General features: G+C 42.6%; 2 protein-coding genes across 4 annotated transcripts; both read left to right on the forward strand.

Annotated features, from left to right (window-relative positions):
- The first annotated feature begins 745 nt into the window (after positions 1-745).
- Positions 746-4331, forward strand: C5orf51 (C5orf51 homolog). Of its 2 annotated transcripts, none has more exons than XM_424778.6 (6): positions 746-1548; positions 1967-2073; positions 2452-2598; positions 2823-2954; positions 3170-3284; positions 3890-4331. In XM_424778.6, exons 1-6 carry the CDS (start codon positions 1266-1268, stop codon positions 4177-4179), a joined length of 1074 nt encoding a protein of 357 aa, XP_424778.4. In that variant the 5' UTR covers positions 746-1265; the 3' UTR covers positions 4180-4331. The 2 variants fall into 2 exon arrangements, with proteins under 2 accessions (XP_424778.4, XP_040512492.1); XM_040656558.2 differs by having other exon boundaries at positions 1360-1806.
- A 181-nt stretch (positions 4332-4512) lies between these two features.
- FBXO4 (F-box protein 4) lies at positions 4513-14269 on the forward strand. Of its 2 annotated transcripts, XR_005843269.2 has the most exons (8): positions 4513-4735; positions 4972-5207; positions 7261-7481; positions 8483-8558; positions 9049-9227; positions 10376-10551; positions 11294-11452; positions 12528-14269. XR_005843269.2 is itself a non-coding variant. In XM_429141.8 (7 exons), the coding sequence occupies exons 1-7, from the start codon at positions 4553-4555 to the stop codon at positions 12615-12617; spliced, it is 1161 nt and encodes a 386-aa protein (XP_429141.3). In that variant the 5' UTR covers positions 4513-4552; the 3' UTR covers positions 12618-14269. The 2 variants fall into 2 exon arrangements, 1 of the variants encoding a protein (XP_429141.3); XM_429141.8 differs by lacking the exon at positions 11294-11452.
- The last annotated feature ends 5113 nt before the right edge of the window (positions 14270-19382 follow it).

The raw sequence follows: 19382 nt of genomic DNA on the forward strand, positions 1-19382 counted from the left end.
TTTCAGTCAAGCCACTGGTAAGAAAGGTCAAAAACAGATTCCACAGCATATTTAAAGAAACAGTGGATAACAGGTTCTGGACAAAAGCATATACCTTTAGCTTTGGAACAGATACATCTAAAATAAGCTACAGTGCCTGAGTACAGGCAGAGGAACAATACTACTTCCTTTATCAATTAAGTCAACAAACAACCATTTTAGTTTTATTTGTTTGCTTCTCCAAAAGAGACACCATGAAAGATTAGATGACATCTCCTTCTCTCCTTCTCTACTGAAGGCTCGCCTGCCAACTTCTAAAGAAGATCAATAAGATAGCAACATAAATCATAGCTGGATTTTGAAATGAGAATTATAGCAGGACTAAGCAAGAAGCAGTCTGAAGAACCTGAAGTTAACTTACCAGCACACAGCCACTTCTCAGTGCCAGAACTGACAGTGTGGAAACTACTGCATTTCATTTAAAACATGAAGGCCTATCTCTAATACAGTTACTTACCTTAGCACTTTCAGTATAAGGGCAGATGTTCTTTAGATGGAAATATGTATTTGTGTGTGGACTGTGCAGGAGTAAATAACAGTATACACAAAAACACTAAGAGATTTCATCTCAAAATTTATATATATATATATATATATATATAGCCTTTTGCTTTTACTTTTGCATTGTGTCTGATCTGTTTGACAGCACCTCGGTATGTCATATAACACAGGCAACAGCAAAAGCATCCACGTCTGTATGTCCTCTGCCTGGTTACAGACACAGCAGTGAAGTGCAGCCATGCTTTGGAGGTACACCCGCGGGAGACAAGAACTATCAGCACGAGCACCACGCAGCTTGGAAGGGGATTGCCAGGCAGAAGAGGAAAACATCCTCACCCACTCTTGAAATGTGTGGGCTAACCAAATCCAGAGCAGCGTGCCAAGTCACAGTGTGTGACACAAACGGACACTGACATGCAGTTTTCTTTCAGACAGGTGAGGAGGGAGAGCTGGAGAAACAACGTATGGAAACACATAATTGCTGTTCTTACTCAAAACAATAAATGCCAGTTACCAAGCTTTGGTGAGGAGAAATAGGACTGCTTTTTCTTCCTAGCAGGCCAGCTGCCCACCCCTAGAGGCTACGGGGTGAACTTTGTTAACTCAGACAGCAAAGCGGAGCGAGAGTATCGCCGCAGACCCAAGGCGTCTCGGCCACCCTCTCACAGCGACACCTCCACACGCGGAGCACAGCGCCGCCGCCATAACGCACGTAACGGCCACTAATGGCAAGCGAGGGCGGGAAGGGGTGTAACGCCACCCTGCGGCTGTGCTCCCCGCAGCTCCCGAGAGAAGGCGCGGTCCGCCGGGAGCTACTGCGCGTGTGCACGGCGCTGCCGCTGCGCTTATGGCGGCGCCCCGTAGCCTTCGCGTCTCGCGGTGCCGAGCGCGGTGACGTGCGCAGGCGGTGGGGGATGGCCGAGGCGGGGAGCGTGGTGTCTGCGTTGGAGCCGCGGCTGGAGGCGCTGGGCCGGCGGCTGGCGGCGCCGAGGGGAGCGGGCGGCGATGGTGAGGGGCGGCTCTAGGGAGTGGAGAGGGAGGCCTTCCCTCGGCCCCGGCGAGCCGCTCAGGGCACTGCTCGTCCCCCCGCAAATAAAGAGTCAGGGCCTGGGGAGAGACCGCGGGTTCGCGGAATGTTGAGGCTGCTCTGTGGAGCGGGTGGTGAGCATGAAGCCCGCCCGTGTGTGGTACAGAGGCGGCCGCTGTGCCCGTGCGGTGTGTGGTGTTGCTTGCGTGGTATGGAGCCGTACCCAAGGAGGCCCTCAGGTCGGTGACGGCAGGGCTGGCAGCGCAGTGCCTGTGCAAGGGCTGCGTTGTTATCGGCTGCTGCAGGTATCACAAGGACTAACCCACGCCGAGTGGGAAGGGGCAGTGTGCCAGGCTTTCATGCTTGTCAGCACTAAGGGAGCACTGTGTTCTTCTTCAGGTATCTTCTTAGCAAAGGGTTCAGCTGCTCTGGAGAAACTAAAGGACCTCTGTAAAGAAGGGAAAGAGAAAGCACGTCATTCCACGCTTCTACAGCTTTACACGCAGGTAGTACATACAAAGCACATAAAGCCCTGCTTTAAAATAGGCCACCTTCTGGTGTGTGGGAGAGGGTAGGGTACTGCAGAAACTGGTCTGTGTCACTGAGCCTGTGTGGTAACAGAACATGCATAAAATACAGCTCTGCTTTTACTTGGGTTAGGGGATGAGTTAGGAGTTGATACTAAGTATGCTGTTACTATAGGACATGAAGGGCTATGTCAACCCTCAACATTCAGACTTTAAACTCGTTACTTGTTAAAATTAAGAGCTACTTTAAAATTGTAATCCTTCATAACCTGTAACAAGTGTACCTGTTACTACACGCCACCATCTGATTATTTTGCTGGTGGTATTTTTACATTGTGTATCTCCTTGTTTCCATAGGCTGTCTTAGATGTTACCTATTTCGAGGAAAGCCAGCTTGTGGATGAAGATTTTGCAGGGGAATCTTCCTTGCAAAAAGTTAAAGAACTTATTTGTATTCTTTCAGACCCAGAAGACTTAGTGAGGGAATGCAGCATAAATGAAGAAGTGAGTACTAACATTATTCATCCAGAGAATTAACTATCTAACATTTCCTGATTCCAGAGGCTTTTGGCAACATAAATGCAAAGTATTGGACATATGACTAAGCACTGTTGTTGAACACAGCCTTTAAAGTTGCAAGTTTAATATGTATGCATGCGTGAGTGTGTATATGATAGCTCAGATGGTTTATTTCTTGGCTTATCACAGTTTGCTGGATTTCATTTCAGCCCATCAACATCCTAGGTACAGATCTGGTAGAATGTCTTTACTGGAGAAAAGGAGCGCTGCTTTACATGTATTGTCATACAGCAAAAGAAAGGAGTGAATGGCTGCGAGGAAACATTGCTTTATTTAAAAAGGTAAAGGAGATTTTGTGTAGTGCTCTGAGGGTATGAGTGCCTGTAAGAACAATTGAAAGCATGACTTTTTTCTTTTAAAATACGTCTTTTTTTTTTTTCTTCTTCAATTTTTCCTTATAAATAAGACTGGGGAGGTTAATACCTGGAAGTATTTCTGGCTATCATTAAATTAATGAGAATTTATCTTTTTTTCTCTTTTTTTATGCTGTATTCAGTGTCTTAATGATGGAGTTCATTACCTGAAGAGGATGCTTAGCTTTAGATGCCCTCTTCATTTAGATGGAGATGTCTTGCTTCAAGATAAAGACACAGCTAGACTACTCAGTGAAGGTAACAACAGCAACAAGAACAACAACAAAAAGTACAGCACACACCAGTAACTGCTCCACTTTATGAAATCTTTATTACATTGTTTTTAACTTCATTTGCATTCAAAAACTGACACTTTTTAGGACAAAAGCAGCAAACAAAACAAACAAAAAAACCCAAGCAGATGTGAGAGAGAAGTAGGCAGTAGTGCTGCTATTGCTTAAAACAAGTTAAAGTAATGCTCAAATAGTATATTCTTGTTGGACATGTTGAAAGGCACACAGGTACTCTAATATGAATATACATCACCTTACCTGCATTTAAAGAAATACTGAAATTCTCTAGGATAAATAGGCAAACACAATTAGCAGTTTATATGCCCATCTTAAATACTTAAGTATTATGGAAGGGCAAAGTGGGTGAACTAAGTAAGACCTTGATCCACGTTCTCTTTCTGGGGAGCTTCAGTCGTCTAGCTGTAGAAATGTGTGCTTTAGTCTACCTCTTGAATAGGCTTATGTTGCCTTTGTCAACATTGTTTGCTGCATTGCTAAGAAAAAAGTAATAAACCATCTATTTGTTCACAAGGGAAGAATAAAACACCTGATCTAAATTGTGTTTTGCAGGTGTATTTAGTGACACCCACTTACTGGCCATGATGTACAGTGGAGAAATGTGCTACTGGGGACTGAAATACTGCGGAGAGGGAAAGCAGGAGAGCCTCAAGATGATGGACTCTGTGTCTGACGGTGACCTGGGCAGCAGATCACAGGGTGCACTGGTAGATTTCCGAGAGCTGGGCAAAACCATGTTAACAAAGTATGTTGCTGTGTGTGAGGGACCTTTGAAAGACCAAGGATGGAACACAATAAGTGCAAACGAAATGTTATGTTACCTCAGGAAAGTCCACAGCTAGATTTGTCACTGTTGCTCTGTTGGAAGCTGCTCGCTGTGTGATGAGCACTAATAGGATGACTGACTGCACCAGGCTGAGACCTGCTGTGCCTCGGAGCCTGCCTGCTCGTACAAAATGTATGCTCAGTTGCATTAAAGCATGAGTTCAAAGAACGCGCGGAACGGCGGTCCAAAGTGCTGTGCGGTTGTGCTCCTAGAACGCGTGGCCGTTCAAGACGTCCACCGAAACGCGGGTGACGTTCCACACGGGCGCTGCTGACGGCGCAAACTCCACGCTGGCCGCGGCGGCGTGTCCTCCTCCCCGCCCCGGACAGGGCAGGCCGGGCCCGGCGCCGCCTCCGGCCGCGGTGCGGACGGCAGCGCAGCGCGGCGGTATGGCTGCTGGCGGGGCGGCGGAGCGCGGCGGGCTGGAGGCGGCGGTGCGCGGCCGCCTGCGCGGGCTGCGGGAGCGCTGGGCGTGGGGCAGCCGGGAGCGAGGCGCGGCGGCCGCCGAGCCGGGCCCCGCAGACGGCGGCGAGGAGGCGGCGGAGGAAGTGAGCGCCCTGCAGGCGCTGCCGGTGAGTGAGTCTCTCCTTCCTCTGTGGCGCTACGCGGAGCCGCGTAACGGCGCGGTGTGCGGTGGCTCACCCAAATTCCTCGCTGCAGCCGGGAAGGACTCCGTGGTCCCTAGGCCTTCCGCGACGGGCAGTGGGGATAACTCACCGCGATGCGCGGCACTCGCGTCCTACTCTCCCTCTGCGCCACTCGGATTTGTTGGGCTCCCGGAGCGCTAACACCCTGCTGTTGTTTTCAGATTGACGTGCAGCTGTACATCATGTCCTTCCTCACGCCCCAAGACCTGTGCCGCTTGGGATGCACGAGTTGTTACTGGAGGGTGGCTGTGCAGGACCCCCTGCTGTGGAGGAATTTTCTCCTGCGGGATCTCCCCATTTGGACATCTGTTGATTGGAAATCTCTCCCAGCCACAGAAATTTTTAATAAAGCCTTTTCACAAGGCAGCGATGAAGCCATGTACGATTATATGGCAGTGTAAGTATTTCTCTGTTCTCTGATACAATTTACGAGCCCTATACAGCAGCCCATGGACAGGTTTTGTGTTTATAGTAGAAAGATTGTGTGGTAAGATGATGCTGAATAAATGTTGATGGTTTTTAAATCCATTGCCTGTTTTGGGAATCTGATTTCCTGTTGTGTGGCAGTTTGGTCAGTTTGGAATTCAGCAGGAATGTAAGATGCTTTGAGAAAGCAGAGATTTTCGTAAACTCTGTACCTACTATGCCACAGGAAAACACACTGGAGAAGCTGCACATTCTGGTGATGCTGATGAAAATGTTCTTCAATACACTGAAAATCATTTTCTTGTTTTAATAAAAGTACTAAAGTATTTCAAATACAGCAAATTTAATGATTATTCCTTGTCTCTGGATTAGGGAGATACGGATCTCTCCAAGCCAGAGATTGGACTATTCTGTGGATAAGTAATTGTTTGGAAGGTCACAACCAGGGTGTTGCGGTCGATGACTGTGAAGGCTGGTGACAAGTGCCATCCCCCATGTGTCTATCTTGGGACCAGTGCTCTTTAACATCTTTATCAGTGACATAGACAGCAGGACTGAGTGTACCCTCAACAAGTTTGCTGATGATGCCAAGCTAAGTGATGCAGTTAGTACAACAGAAGGAACAAGCTTGAAATGTGGGACCATGAGAACCTAATGAGGTTCAACAAGGCCAAGTGCAAGGTCCTGCACTTAGATCAGGAAAATCCCACATATATGCAGTCCTGCATCCAGGCCTGGGACTCCCAACAGAAGAAAGATGTGGAGCTGGTGGGCCAGATCCAAAGGAGAGCTGGGCAGATGACTGGAGAGCTGGAGCACCTCTCCTGTGAAAAAAGGCTGAGGGAGCTGGGCTTGTTCGGCATGGAGAAGGAAAGGCTCTGGGAAGACCTCACTGTGGCATTTCAGTACTTGAAGGGAGTTTACAACAAGACGGTGGTGAGGCACAGGTTGCACAGAGAAGCTGCGGATGCCCCATCCCTGGAGGTGTTCAAGGCCCGGTTAGGTGGGGCTCTGTGCATCCTAATCTAGTGAATGGTGATCCTTCCTATAGCAGCAAGGTTGGAACTGGTTGGTCCTTGAGGTGTCTTCCAGTTTAAGCCATTCTATAATCTTACGCATTTTATACTTTATTTTCAAGACTTAGGGGAAAAAAACAGTAAATATTGAGAGTGCACAGAATAACAAGTAGTACTGTTTTAGTTCTGATGATTACTAGCCAGAAGATAAAGTTTATGGTTAAAAGTAGTGCAGTTTAGAATCACAGAAACCTTTGTAGTACGTTTGGATTACTGAACAAAAACTCCGTGACAAGCTGATTATTCAGTTGTGTTTTTGTAAACTTCAGCACCCATGTTACTTTGCAGTAAAAGTTTTTCATTTGCAGTTATATTTTCCCAAGATGATTTCATAAAACTCTTGCTTCATGAAGAAGTTCACTAAGACTCAGTCTTTATGCCCTACATCCTTACTTTACAGCTGGGAAAGAGGTACTCTGTATGTGAATTCAAACATATCTCTGATTTTGAACATTGGATTTAAATGTCCTTAGATCTGAATACTTAAGAACATCATATATTTGAAATCACCTGTCACTGGTTGCTATTGTGTCATAGAATGGCTTGAGTTGGAAGGGACCTTTAAGACCATCTAGCTCCAACCCCCTACAGTAAGCAGGGTTGCCACCCACTAGATCAGGCTGCCCAGGCCCCCATGCAACCTGTTATCTTAACAGTGCTGTGAGTGCACTGTTGGAGTTTCTAATTTTATTTTTTAAGTAAACAATAAGAATTATATTAAAGGTTTAAAAAGTCAGTGTTTGGAATTTGGATGAACTGATGCTTTTGCCTGCTTTATGGTGATGTCTGAAATCATCAGTTTGGAACTTTCTCCTGTGTGCTTTCACCCCTTGCTTGAGTAATAGCAGTAACAAAGCACAAGAAGCATGGGACCTAAATAAATGTTTATTGATTAATTCCACTTTTGTATTTTGTGTTTAATTTCTAGTTGCATCTATTTTAACACAGATATAAAAAAAGCTGTCCCCAGACCAGAAGAAGTTTGAAATCAAGTCGCCCTCGGTATGGTGCTGTGACTTCCTTTTTGCAATCTCTGGTCACTCAGACAGAACCTCGCTTTGCTATGTTTGGACCGGGCTTGGAAGAGCTGGACGACTCTTTAGTACGAAAGATGATGACATGCCCAGAAATCCTGCTAGTGGCTGGCTTACCTCAAAGACGAATTCATGGTAATGATGGTGGTAGTTATTGTTTGAATTGTTTTATTTTTATAAACAGATATAACAAAAAGCATTAGGGGAGAAATGGAAGAAGATTTGTTTTAATGCTCTCATTGAGAATCAGAAGCATACTGGTAAATAAAAAACTCTCTTTCTCTGCATGTACTCATTCCAAAGAATGAATATAATAAACATTGGGATAAAAGTGTTGCTGCAGTGAATTTAATGATTTAATTAAAAAAAAAAATCAAAGGAACCAAGATTTTATTTTTATTTCTATTTTGATCCTAAATTTCGTGTCAAAATTGCTGTGGTAATAGAAATTTTCCTTTAGATTTTACTTGCAGTTAAGTGGTTAAAAACTACACTTGTGTTTTTTATGTGGGAATTCAAGACTGATCATTCATCTGATTCAGTCCTCCAGTGTCAAACAGTGTAAACTTCATAGTTGTAGGACCATGTAAAGGAATTCTGTCTAAATTTAAAAACTTTGCTTTTTAACATCTGTGATTTCACTTACATTCAAACCTCACAAAAACTTTATTTATTTAAACACAGCACAGTTGGAATGACTACATTATCATTGTAAGAAGTGTGAAAATATGGTGTGAAAATAAAACTACTTAGTTATCTTTTTTCTCTCCTTTTCAATTCAATTTGTTATGAATTGCCCAGAAACTTTTCCGTGCTAGCTTAGGGTGACAGACACAACTCTAACTCCTCTCTGACTTAGCTTTCTAAGTTCTACTCTAAATATTAAATGTATGGAAATACGTCCTTGTTCTCTTTTAATGCTGCTTATTTTAGTTAAATTTACTGCCTGTATGGCTAATTTAGAGCAGGTATAAAATTTCAACATGAAATAATGTATTTGCTACCCCTAACAGCAGCATGTTTGGATCTATCCATGTTACCGCATCACTGAGTTTTTCAACCTGTGACTTGATCATATTAAATGATGAGTGTTTGTAATCTTTTATGCTTTTTTCTTTTTTTTTTTTTTCCTGTAGGGATCGGATCAGGAGTCAGTTTTCAGATTAATAATAATCAAAAATTCAACATTGTGACATTGTACTCAACCACCAGGTAAGATTTGTTCTCCACAAAAAAAGCACAGTTTCTCAGTTACTTCATACTTCCCTTGTTTTTTTAATGTGATCTCTATGTCTTTGTTTGCATGAATGGATACTCCTTACAAACAGAAACTTCAATACACATCTTCACTCTTTCTCTTCCCTTATGCAACCTCCAAATTTTCATATGGAAGTAATAAACTTTATTTTCCTAATCTTACATATTTATCATACGTATTTGTTATGTATAACAGATCCTCCTGTCCCTCTTGATACCTTAAAAGATGATAAACATATGCTAGTTTGTGTTTACAGGTATATTTTCATATGCATCTCACAAATTACTTATCATCTGTAAACATACAGTAGAAAAAATGGGTGGAGAATGAAAATTTTTGGTGGCTTAGACTACTTTCCTGCCACTTTTACTATGCTGCCTAGATTTTGTTCTTACATTCTCTACTTAATTAACCTGACTACTGAAATATTTTAATATCTTGCAGTGTGGAAAGGAAGAGAGCAAGAGAAGAGCAGGCTGCTGTTGTGAATAAGATGTTCTACCAGGAGAATAGCACTGTAGGGAATCAGCAAGCTGTGCAGTACAATGTAATAGCTCAAGTTAAAAAGGTGTGCGAAGTAGTTGATGGATTCATTTATGTTGCTAATGCAGAAGCTCATAAAAGTAAGCAATTTCTCTCTCTCTCTTTTTTTTTTTTTAATTCATATTTTGTGAATGGTATTTTGTGGATGGTTGGAATGTCATAAAGATTTGTGAAAAGAATGAAATACATGGAAATCCATGTTCAGATTGCTTCACAATCTACTTTTTTAGTGCTGTTTCTTCAGGTCTTACCCAGAGGTCACCTATCCTAAATACTCTCCATAATTTTCCTGTGAGGGGTTATGTCCCCTTGATTTGGTTATGATTAACACTGATAAGGCTGTTATTTAAGCTAGATCTGCTAAGTGATTTGAATTTAAATATATACACAGATATATATATAGTTATATATAGTTTATAACTATACATATAGTTATATATATAGTTTAGTTTATATGTGTGTGTATATGTGTATATACATATATACATATACATAATACATACATATGGGTGTGTGTATATATATTTATATATACACATATAAACTAAACAAAAATAAAACAAAAACCTTGGGGCTTAGGGAAGGGGAAAGCCTGGAATTACAGTAGTGGTGGAACAGCCTGGAAACAGAGCCTTCATCAGAAAGACTGCAGTGTAAGATGCAATTAGCCCAGATCAGGACAGTCGTATAGTACGAACAGTCCAAGCAAGTATCATGTTAATTGTCTTTACATACATCAGCTTTAAATGGATGAAAAGGGTTAACTCAGGAAATAAGAGGTATACTGAGGCTGCAGGCTGTATAGTGTGTCAGTATTTCTCAGTGGCTTGTTGTAGTCTTGGACTCTGGGGGGTACTTAGATAACACTGTGATGTTAAGGACTCGAGCTGCATGTTGAATTTATAGAGCTCTTTAAATAACAGCTAAGTATGACATAAAGACAGATGATCTAGCCTTGAGAGTAGCAGAACTAGATAATTTGCCTGTCTTTCTTCCAGTCCAGTGACTTCAACTCCGAGACCTTATATATCTGAAAATTAATACATATTTGAAATTTGTATTTTATATATCTGAAAATTATATCTTATATACTTGAAACTATATATAACTGTATATATAGTTATATATAACTATAATTAAAAACAATTGAAAGTTAATATCTATGAATGTTCTCCTTGAGGTTTACTTATATTTAATACTCATGTGTTTATTAAAAATTGTTTCCTAGAGCACGATCGTGAGGAGGAACTAGCTCATATTTTGGCTATGATAGATCCAGCCCTTGGACCTCCTAACAGACCTCTGCTAGTTCTGTCTTGTGTCTCTCATTTTGGTGTGGAAAGGATTCCTTGTGTTTATATGGCACATCAGCTGCAACTAAATCTGCTACCTCGACCCTGGATGGTACTTGCTTTTAAATCTTTACCTTCTGTTTCTAAATGGCTGAAATGTAACTTAAGATTATTATAGTTCCTGAACTGTACCTGTGTAAGAAAGTGTACAGCTTTCAACAATAATATATAAACACTCCACCTAATTGAAGAAGTTAGTGTAACTGGTCCTGTAAGATAAACATTAGCCAAGCTGACCATAAAGGTGATATGTGGTTTGACTAGGTATTCACACAAGAAGCTTCAGATGGAGCCAAAAGGCAAAGAAGTGTGAAGTGCAGGTCTTGAAGGGAGTAAGGAAGGTTCTGTTAATTTAAATCTAAATTTCCTGAATCACAACCCAAGGCCTTACCTACAAGGTGGATTTATCTGTCATTTTTCATGAGACTCTTAGTTATCACTTGTTGTTTGGCATGATGTACTGAGAGAATAGAACAGTTTATTCTAGTTAGTTTGGCTGGTTTAGTTGAAAGGGATCTTTAGAGACCATCTAGTCCAACTGTCTGATCTCTTCAGGGCTAACCAAAAGTTAAAGAATATTAGTGAGAACATTATCCAAACGCCTTTTAAACACTGACAGGCACAGGGCATCAGGCACCTCTCCCAGAGACCTGTTCCAGTGCTTGACCACCCTCATGGTGATTAAATGTTTCCTAATGCCCAGTCAACCTCACCTGGCACAGATTTGTGCCCTTCCCATCCTGTCATCACAGAAGCAGAGCCCATCACCTCCCTCTCCACTTCCCCTCCTCCAGAGGTTATAGACTGCAATGAGGTCACCTCTTGGCCTCCTCTTCTCCAGTCTGGACAACCCAGGTGCCTTCAGCAATTTCTCACAGGACATACCCTCCAGCTCTGTCATACTGAAGTACCTTTCTTTATTGTGGAGTTCAGAACTGCACACAATATTCAAGGTGAGGCCACACCAACACTGAAGCAGGAGAATCACTTCTGGCTGGCTGTGCTGTGTTCAGTGTCCCCAACAGTGTGATTGTCCATTTGGCTGTCCAGGCACACTGCTGGCTTGTGCTGAGCTGCCATCACCAGCACACCCAGATCCCTTCCTGCTGACCTGCTCTCCAGCCACTCCCGTGTGTGTATGTCTGCCATTGCTCTCTCTGAAGTGCAGTGCCCTGCGTTTCTTTTGTTGAACTTCACACTGTTGATTATTGTCTGGAGGTTCAAGGTATCTGTATCTCTTTTCAAGGCCTCCAGAGAGTCAAAGCACCTCCCGGTATCGCAGCAAACTTACTGAGAATGCATTCCACTTCTGCATCTAAATCACTGATAAAAATGTTGAACAGAACTGGTCCTTGTGTTGAACCTTGAGTTCTTGACAAATCAATGTACCTTTTTTTTTTTTTTTTTTTTAGCTGAAGTGCCAGACCCATTCTTTCATGTTTGCCAAGTGCCATATTTATCATTATGGCTCAGTTATGTACAACTTGTTTTTGATAATGTTGTGTAGCTAGAGAATCAGAAAAAGAAATCCCTACTTATTTCCTTTGTTTTCTTTAAGAAAAATTCTTAAGAAACTTTTTCCTTTTCCGTTTAACATTTATAATAGGCACTTTATAATACATCACAAAATCTGAGAAGCAATAATATGCCTTGAATTGTAAAGGTGTTAACATTTTTTTAGAGAAATCTTCCAGTAGCTTCTCATCTGTAAATAAGATGTTCTTGAGTAGCGATTGGAGTAATTGAAATAAAATTCACCAGAATATCAAGAATGCAGGCCTTTTCTAATGGATCTCCTAATAAATTATGTAAAAAAATGTTTTTATTTTGCACCTTGCTTTCAGGAAACTTGTTCTAAGGGGTCTGGAAATGAGTGGTAAAAATGTAAATTTGATAGATTTCTGACTCTAAAGATAAGCATGGAGTGCAGCTGAAATATCGTTACATTTCCTGTTATCTGTAATATATAAGATTTCCTGTTATCTGTAATATATAAGATTTTTTAAATTATTATTATTTTTTTTACAGGTGCAGGACACAGTAGCTGCAACTTTAAGCGGATTGCTAAGTGGAATTGAATGGCTCTTGGAGGAAGCAGATTGTAAAAATGCACAATAATTGAACTTATTTTGTTTTACTGTATAGAGACTTCTGTGTTTTAGAATTCACATGAAATCTCATCCTGACTCAGAAGTGTCAGAAAGGAGATTTAAAAGAAAAAGCTAGCATATTTTTCAGTGCACGTAAATAATTAACACTGTTAATTAGAAGAACATGTATGGTTTCCTGGGTTCCTGCAGCTGATGAAGAATTCACTTCGTAAAGGGATCTGGGTGTTTTTTTTTTTTTTTTGTGTGTGTGTGTGTGTGTGTTAGTTTCTTCTTTTTATCTGGGGCCTTCAGAGTGCAATCTTTCCTAAGTATATCTGATAATCTAATCTTTTCTGTAAATATACCAAACACCATGTTAATTTATCAGCATAGCTGTATTGCACACACTACACATTTAGTGACTGCATTTAGTTAATATATATTCAGTGAGAGCTCAGCAGGTTGTCCTACCAAAGAAGATACACTGCCTTGTATCTTGCTCGTGGCTCATCTTTTTTTTAGGTTAACAGATAAATAGTATATTTTTCAGAAGAATATATTTCTCTCCTTTTTTTCCCTTCCCCTAGAAGCAATGCTAGGAGAAGAAATAGTGCCTGGGGGAGCAGCCCAGAATTTGTGGAAATGGACAGGCAAAATCCCCTGTATCAATCACTTGTTTCTTGCTTGTCATTTAATTTGTCAGTCCACCACAAAACACTTAAGCATCTTCAGCTTTCTGTTGCAGATAAATTAGTTTAAACTGACATACATGTTGCCATGAATGAATATTAAATGCAATAATTAATATTTCAGGACATTTATACGTGCATAGTGCTCAAGGACCTGTCAGTTACTCAAATAATTGTTGCCATTTGCAGATGTGAAATATCTGACTTGAAATTTTCTACAAAGTTGCAAATATTTTTATAAAAAGGGAAACAGCACTTCAGATCTGGAGTGGTGTTTTTTGTATTGTTATCTTTTGAGATAGTTCAGCTCCTCGTCTTCCACCTTTTAAACAATTTTAAATTGTTGAATGAATATTCAAAAGTTCCCTTGGCTTTTTTTTTTTTTTTTTTTTTTTGCCTATGAATGTATTTGTTCTGTTTTGTTTGTAGTTTATTTCCTCTACCTTTCTCCATAGAAATGCAGTTGTCTTGAAACACTTCTGCCTAGGTAGATAAATGACTACATGGTATACATACAGCTGTAACTACCTTTATCTGGCATGTGTCTGTGCTTAACACAGCTATTTCAGGAACATTCCATTTGAGAATTCTCTATCTCCCTCTCTTAATGAAGTAGTATAGAGATGGGAACTGTTGTCTTATTTTCTCTCATGTTTATCCTGTATTAACTCAGTTTTCTAGACTTTTTCCCTGACTTCATATCAGGACATGTTTGGAGGGAAAATTCATGGGAAGCAATACTATGCTAATTCTGCAACTAACTCTGCTTTAATAGAGTATGTGTACCTTGTCCTGTGAAGTAGGATGCAAAACATGGATAACTGGAGAAATTTCCACACCTTGGCTGTGTGTGAACTTCCTGGTAGTCACAATAATTCTGTAGAGACCTGTCTACTTGAATGCAGCAGCCTGATTCTGTGTGAGATTCTACAAATGTTTGTTTCTGCCAGATCTTCCTTCTGCTTTCTAAAGAATAAATTATTTTTTTAAACATGGTATTTACATTCTTCTTTCTTTTCCCCCCCCCCCCCATACCTGCACACACACAAATATCTGTAGCCGTGCTGCTGTAACAGGTAACAAGCTGTCATTGTAATGTTAATCATTAATGAAAACAATATTATTGAATATTTAATTAACAGATACTTATTCATTATCATTTTAAAAGGTCAAGATGATTTGGGAAACAAAATTTTTCTTAACCTAAAGGACTTTGGTTAAATGAACTTAGAGTAACTTAATGAATTATTTTTAAAGGTGCTGCCTAGGAGATAAACAATGGAAATTGGAAGTTTGTGCAACTGCATCAATGGAATTTCAGAGCTGGTGGGACAGCCTGTACGGCTGTAGTGGAACAATACTGTACCCCGGGGTGTCACAGGCCCAGCACTGCAACTGTGCCAGGGAGGGTGGTGTCCCATTCTGCTCTACACTATGAGGCCTAACCTCCAGCAATGGGTGTGGGTTTGGGCGCCACAGTACAGAAAGGACACAAAACTCTTAGTGTGTGTACAAAGAAGGGCTACAAAGATGGGGGAGGGTCTGGAAGGCAAAGTGCATGAGGGGCAGCTGAGGGCCCTGGGTGTGCTGGACCCAGAGCAGAGGAACGGAGGGGAGGCCTCATGGCAGCTGCAGCTCCTCACAGGGAGTGGAGGGCAGCACTGAACTCTGCTTTCTGTGACAGTGACAGGGCTCGAGGAAACAGCATGGAGCTGTGCTGGGGGAGGATTGGGGGTTAGGAAAAGGCTCTGCCCCTGAGGGTGGTGGGCATAGAACAGGCTGCCCAGGGCAGTGGGCACAGCCCTGAGCTGCTGCAGTTCATGGGGCAGTTAGGTAATGCTCTCAGAAATAGGATTTGAATTTTGGGTGGTCCTTTGTGGAGCCAGGATTTGAACTCGGTGATCTTTGTGGGTCCCTTCCAACTCTATGATTCTGTGATACAGCTGTGGAAGATGTGGAGAAGAATGTGTGCTTTGCATATGAACAGCTCAGATGCAGAGAGATAAACCATGGAATGAGTTGAGAAGCCATATGCCAAATGATTATTGCACAGAAGAGCTGTAGATTTTGTTTAGAACAATTACAATATAAACTCCGGACTTTGGTGAGCTTAGAAGTGTAATAATGCAGTTAAATTTCATAGAATCATATAATCACCAAGGTTGGAAAAGTCCTCTGAGATCACCCAGTCCAACCGTCCACCTACCACCAACATTTCCCACTAAACCATGTCTCTCAGTACAATACCTAAATGTTTCTTGAGCACCTCCAGGGTTGATGACTCCACCACCTGCCTGGGCAGCCCATTCTGCTGTCTGACCATTCTCTCAAAGAAGAATTTTTCCTAACATCCAACCTGAATCTTCTCTGGTACAACTTCAGGCCATCCCCTCTAGTCCTGTTGCTAGCGTCTCACCCCGATTATCAGAGCAAGAGGAGATTCTTAGATATTATGTATACCTGATGTGATATTAAGAAACAGCCATTCAAATGTTGGTCTGACCAGCTTATTACAAATCCTAGATGGTAAGGGGAAGGGAAGGTGGCGACCATTATGAATTAGGGTGATGGGGAAGGGAAAGCAGGAGATAGGAAAGGTAGGAAAAGAGCAAGAATTACATGAAGCAGGGATAGTCACCACCAAGATCCATCAGCATCCGACTGCACACCGTTCTGGTGGCCCAAGGCCAATTCAGGAACAAAAATGCAGGAGAGAACAGCACAGAGTGGCTGCCCTTAGGCAGCAAGCAGGTACAGACAGGGCAGGCCCAAGAGAGTCTGTAAGCAGGGAGGCATCACGTCATGAGGCATCTCATATCAGACACCTAACATCTTGGATGTAGGTCCCTTTTTTATCCTTCTTCTTCTGCCAGTGTGGCATTCCTGGGCACTTTGGTAAGAGTCACATGTAGAGATGGTCATATCCCTCGAGATGAGCCCACACAAAAGGCTGTTTCCTGGCCATTAAGATACTACCTATCTCTCTCTCGATACCCCTGGCCTGCAGACCTCCAGACAAAAGATTTTTCCAACTTTGACCAGGACTTGCCTGGACTTGTCCATCTGCATTCCTCAGCAAGCTTTGAGACAAAGGTGCAAAAGGAATAACCTCTCACAGATAGTTACATGGGAGAAGAAACCCACTGGCACCTCATCACAGCCTCTCTTCAGGTACCTGTAGAGGGTGATAAGGTCACCCGTAAGCCTTCTCTTCTCCAGACTAAACAATTCCAGCTCCATCAGATGCTTTTCATAAGACTTTATTTATAAGACTAATTCCAGCTCCATCAGATGATTTTCATAAGACATAAGACTGCTCCAGACCCCTCACCGGCTTTGTTACCCTTCTCTGAACACACTCCAGAGCCTCAGTGTATTTCTGGTACTCACGGGCCTAAAACTGAACACAGCACTCAAGGTGTGGCCTCACCAGTGCTGAGTACAGAGGGATGATCACTTCCCTGCTCCTGCTGGCAGCACTGTTTCTGATACAAGCCAGGATGTCAGTGGTCTTCTTGGCTGCCTGGGCACACTGCTGAGCACTGACCAGCACCCCCGGCTCCTTTGCCTCCACACAGCCAGCCTGCCCTAAGCCTGCAGTATTGCCTGGGGTTGTTGTGGCCAAAGTGCAGCACCTGGCACTTGGTCTTCTTCAACTTGATCCCACTGGCCTCAGCCCAGCTATGCAGCCTGTCCAGATTGCTCTGTAGGACCTTCCTACCCCCAGGCAGATTGGCACTTCCTCCCATCTTGGTGTCATCTGCAGACTTACTAAGGGTGCACTCAATGCCCTCATCCAGGTCATCAGTAAAGATATTAAACAGGACAGGCCGCACTTCTGACCCCTGGGGAGCACCACTTGTGACCGGTCACTGCCTGGATTTAACTCCATTCACCACCACCCTCTGGACCTGGCCATGCAGCCACTTCTTTACCCAGCCAAGAGTGTACCTGTCCAATGTACAGACTGCCAGCTTCTCCAGGAGAATACACTGTGGGAGACAATGTCAAAGGCTTTGCTGAAGTTTGGGACTTAAATTATTAGAATTTCAAAGGTAGTTAGAATTTGAATATTAGAATGTCTCAAAAATATGTTTTATATTTGAAATAAAATAAAATAAAATACATGTTGTCTATGTTTATATTGATAATAGAGTGACAGTGATGGATTTGTGAACTTACTTTTTTTTTTTCCCCAAAAAATCTTTCCTTTAGAAGAATTCTAACAATGTTAGAAACTCATTTTCCTGCTCACTGTTTAGAAAAAGTTCACAAAATAAAAACAACATTTCAAAACGACAATGTATCTATAGTAAAGCTCAGCTCCAGGGCAGCTTCCACCCACCGAAAAAATAAGTGGCTGTGGGGATGATAATTTTCGTAGTCTTTGAAACTTAGAGTAAGAAGAATGCCTGCTGTGCACTCCAGAGGAGCTGGTGAAGAAAGCTGTCATGGCCACAGGACAGAGGAGGTGGGACGCCGAGGACGCTGTCCGTAAGTGCCCGTGTCCGCGGCTCCTGCTGGAGCGGCCCCGTGCGGGCGCAGAGCGGGCAAGGGCGGAACCTTCCGCTCCCTGCAACCTCGTCACATCCCACTAGATGGCACTACTGATCCACAGCAGCTGCTGGCGAGCCCCAGCCGCCACTGACGGAGCAGTCTCAAGTCACCGGTTTTGTTTTTCCCTGTTACAGCAGCACGCGCTTACAGAAAAGCCTAAGAGAAAACAAAACGAATCAAACAAACAAACAAACAAACAAACAAAAAAAAAACTCCTCCCCCCAAAAATCACAAAAAGAACAACAACAAAAACCACCCGAAGTTTTTCAAAGGATTATAGAGATAGGATATGTCACTCCTTCTTCTTCCTCTTCTTCTCCTTCTTTTTTTAATCATAAAATGCCCAGCTCCCTCAGCCTTTTTCCACAGGAGAGGTGCTCCAGCTCTCCAGTCATCTGCCCAGCTCTCCTTTGGATCTGGTCCACCAGCCCCACATCTTTCTTCTGCTGGGGGTCCCAGGCCTGGATGCAGTACTGCAAATGGGGCCTCACAGGGGGAGAATAGAGGAGAAAAATCATCTCTCCCTCATGGCCACAACTCTTTTGATGCATCCCAGGGTCCTGTTGGCCTACCAGGCTGCAAGTGCAAAGTGCTAGTCCATGTTCAGCTTTTTGTCCACCAGTATCCCCAAGTCATTCTACACAGGGCTGCTCTCTGTAGGTTCTTCTCCCAGTCTGTACACATATCTGGGATTTTCCTGACCTAAGTGCAGCACCTTGCACTTGGCCTTGTTGAACCTCATTAGGTCCTCATGGTCTCACTTTTTCAAGCTTGTTCAGATCCCTTTGGATGGCATCCCTTCCTTCTGTTGTACCAACGCTAATCTTGGCGTCATCAGCAAACTTGCTGAGGGAGCACTCAGTCCTGCTGTCTATGTCACTGATAAAGATGTTGAAGAGCACTGGTCCCAAGACGGATCGATAGGGGACAGTACTCCCCGGTGGTCCCCACCTGGATGTAGAGCAATGGGAACTGAAAATCTAGTGAATATTAATATCAGTTTGTATGGAAGGGTTACCACTAAAGAGAATATCTAGAGTCACTGTCAGCAGAATGTGTGGAAATAATAGCTGGACTACTACAAGATAGTTGAAAATTTAGTATGTGATTTAATTTTTCTTTTTGACATTTTCTTGTGAGTGGTTCTGGGTAAGATAATCTCCTTATGACAGGGAGTTTCCAATCTTCTGGCTTGCCTGGGCTACACTGAAAGAAGAGGTATTGTCTTAGGCAACATATAAAATATATAATATGGTTAGTGTATATAAGCAACAAAGCTTCTTCTATTTTTATTAGAACGTAAAAAAAGAGAGAGCAACAGCATAAAACCTGTGGGATATTTCACCTTGTTTTTGTGCAACTAATTCATCAGTCTGACTCAGTGACAGTGGTTGCCATTCTTAGTGAGCTCTCGAGGTGTACATCAGGGATTTTTGATGAACTTTTATTCTTTCTGTGCTTCATCCTTGAAAATAGTTTTCACAAATCTACATACTGCCAAAAGTACTGCATCGAGGTCTGGGGCCCCCAACACAGGCGAGACGTGG

This window comes from Gallus gallus, chromosome Z (assembly GCF_016699485.2).
Source record: "Gallus gallus isolate bGalGal1 chromosome Z, bGalGal1.mat.broiler.GRCg7b, whole genome shotgun sequence".
In the NCBI taxonomy this organism is placed as follows: Eukaryota; Metazoa; Chordata; class Aves; order Galliformes; family Phasianidae; genus Gallus; species Gallus gallus.